The sequence below is a fragment of the Sinocyclocheilus anshuiensis genome, unplaced genomic scaffold (genome assembly GCF_001515605.1).
Source record: "Sinocyclocheilus anshuiensis isolate Anshui unplaced genomic scaffold, SAMN03320099.WGS_v1.1 scaffold1205, whole genome shotgun sequence".
Classification (NCBI taxonomy): domain Eukaryota; kingdom Metazoa; phylum Chordata; class Actinopteri; order Cypriniformes; family Cyprinidae; genus Sinocyclocheilus; species Sinocyclocheilus anshuiensis.
Window position 1 is genome coordinate 90,395 of NW_015552611.1, and position 1,961 is coordinate 92,355.

The 1,961-nt window shown below is 38.2% G+C and overlaps 1 protein-coding gene across 1 annotated transcript in view; it reads left to right on the forward strand.

The window, feature by feature from the left end:
- The window catches only part of LOC107665910 (ribonuclease inhibitor-like), a 60,770-nt gene that overhangs the window by 50,505 nt on the left and 8,304 nt on the right, over positions 1-1,961 (forward strand). The window contains exon 7 of the mRNA XM_016456974.1: positions 1,051-1,221. Within this exon, the coding sequence (XP_016312460.1) occupies positions 1,051-1,221 (171 nt within the window). The remainder of the gene's footprint in view (positions 1-1,050; positions 1,222-1,961) is intronic.

Here is a 1,961-nt window from a genome sequence, read left to right on the forward strand (position 1 = left end):
TACACAAATCTGAATGGCTGTTTAAATCATTTAAACACGATTCAGAAACAGAAAGTAGTGCAGCTGCTTCATTTACAGGGTTTCCGGGGTGACGGCTGCATTGAAATGAATTGTTATTATTATTATTATTATTTCTGCAGTTTAGCGCCATCTGGACTTTAAATTTCCTCTCTACACCAAAGTTGCTGTTGAGTATCATCTTTATTTTTATTTTTTTTGCTTGAAAGGACTTTTGGGCTGTGGGCAACAAGCCTACTCATGAACTTTCGCTATATGACTATTTCATTTGGGTTTATAAAAGAGTCAACAGATTGGGTTATCTTTGCATTTGTCTAACAAGTGTCTAATTTGCCTCATATTTTCAATACAGTGTTGTTTGGGGACTTTGATGTGTTTGCAATCATGCTGTTTCTGCATTAAAGTTCTCCATGTGACTTCAGTGGTTTAACCTCAATTTTATGAAGCGACAAAAGTGCTTTGTTTGCACACACACACACAAACGACTACTTTATTTACTAAAATATTAAGCAGCGAAAGTGCTTCTGTGAATGCACTGGATATTCTTTTGGAAAATAAATTTTTTCACAGAAGCACGTTCACTGTTGAGTCAACCCAACACTCATTCGCCGTGGTGCGCCCCCTACTGGGTTGCAAGTCAATATTTTCCTAAAGTGGTAATTTTTTTGTTTTTTTTGTGCAAACAAGCACTGGTGTCTCTTCATAAAAATGAGGTTAAACCATTGGAGTCACATGGAGAACTTTAATTATGTTTTTCTACCGTTCTGGATCTTGAATGTGGTAGTTGCGTTTATCTCAATGGGGGGAGAAAATGCTCTCGGATTTAATAAAAATATCTTTATTTGTGATCCGAAAATGAATGAAGGACTTGCAGGTGTGTGTGTGGAACGACATGAGGGTGAGTAATTAACGACATAGTTTTCATTTTTGGGTGAACTAACACTTTAAGTTTGTACTTTATCTTTAATAATGGATTCACAGCTAAACTGATCTGATATGAGAGATTGAAGAGTGTGTCATTGTTCTCTACAGGTTGTATGATTGTGGCGTCACAGATGAAGGTTGTGCTGCTCTGGCTTCAGCTCTGAGATCAAACGCCTCACACCTGAGAGACCTGGATCTGTCGTGGAATAAACTAGGAGATTCAGTGAAGATGCTTTCTGATGTACTACAGGATCCTCACTGTAAACTGGAGAAACTGGGGTAAAATAATATATGGCATACTGTATGTGAAGTGCAAAATAAATTAGTTTTGAAAACAAAATTACAAATACAAAACAAAACAACAAATTATAAACACAATGGCAAATCTAAACACTAAACACAAAAGTCGGAAAACACAATGGCAAATCAGACAAAACAGAAAAGCTAGGTATTGTTTGCAAATTGAATATTTATCACTGATTAGACGAGACATCTGTCAATCAAGATGTACAGAAAGTAAAAAATTGTGACCAGCTTTGCTTCTTGTACATGTGTGGACTTCTGTGTTCATTTTAACCCTTTCTTTTTTGCAATAACAAAAACCTTTTAAATTGATTGTTTACACGTAGTGCACATAGTCCATCAGACAAAATTACAAAAGAAACCAGTCACATACTGTAAGTGGGAGAGTAAGGACAGTAGGCTTATCTTTTGACACCAAACCGAGTACAAATCTGCCTTTCCAGAGTGATCAGGAGCCCATGGCAGGAACCAGAGTCTAGGGAAAACTGAAACACAGGAGACAGACAGTGCATATATGGTCTCAAGGGCCGGAACAGGACATGCAGATAGTTCTTTAACAGTCTCCTTCAGCTTGATAGTCAGGACGGGAACTGGATTGGCAGTGACAGGGTTAACAGGGCAGACATGGTGTGCGTTCTTAGTTTCTGGGCTCATGACAGGCAGGGTTAAGAGTACAGAGGTGGGTTCTTGGGCTGTGACAGACCGTTCAAGATTGG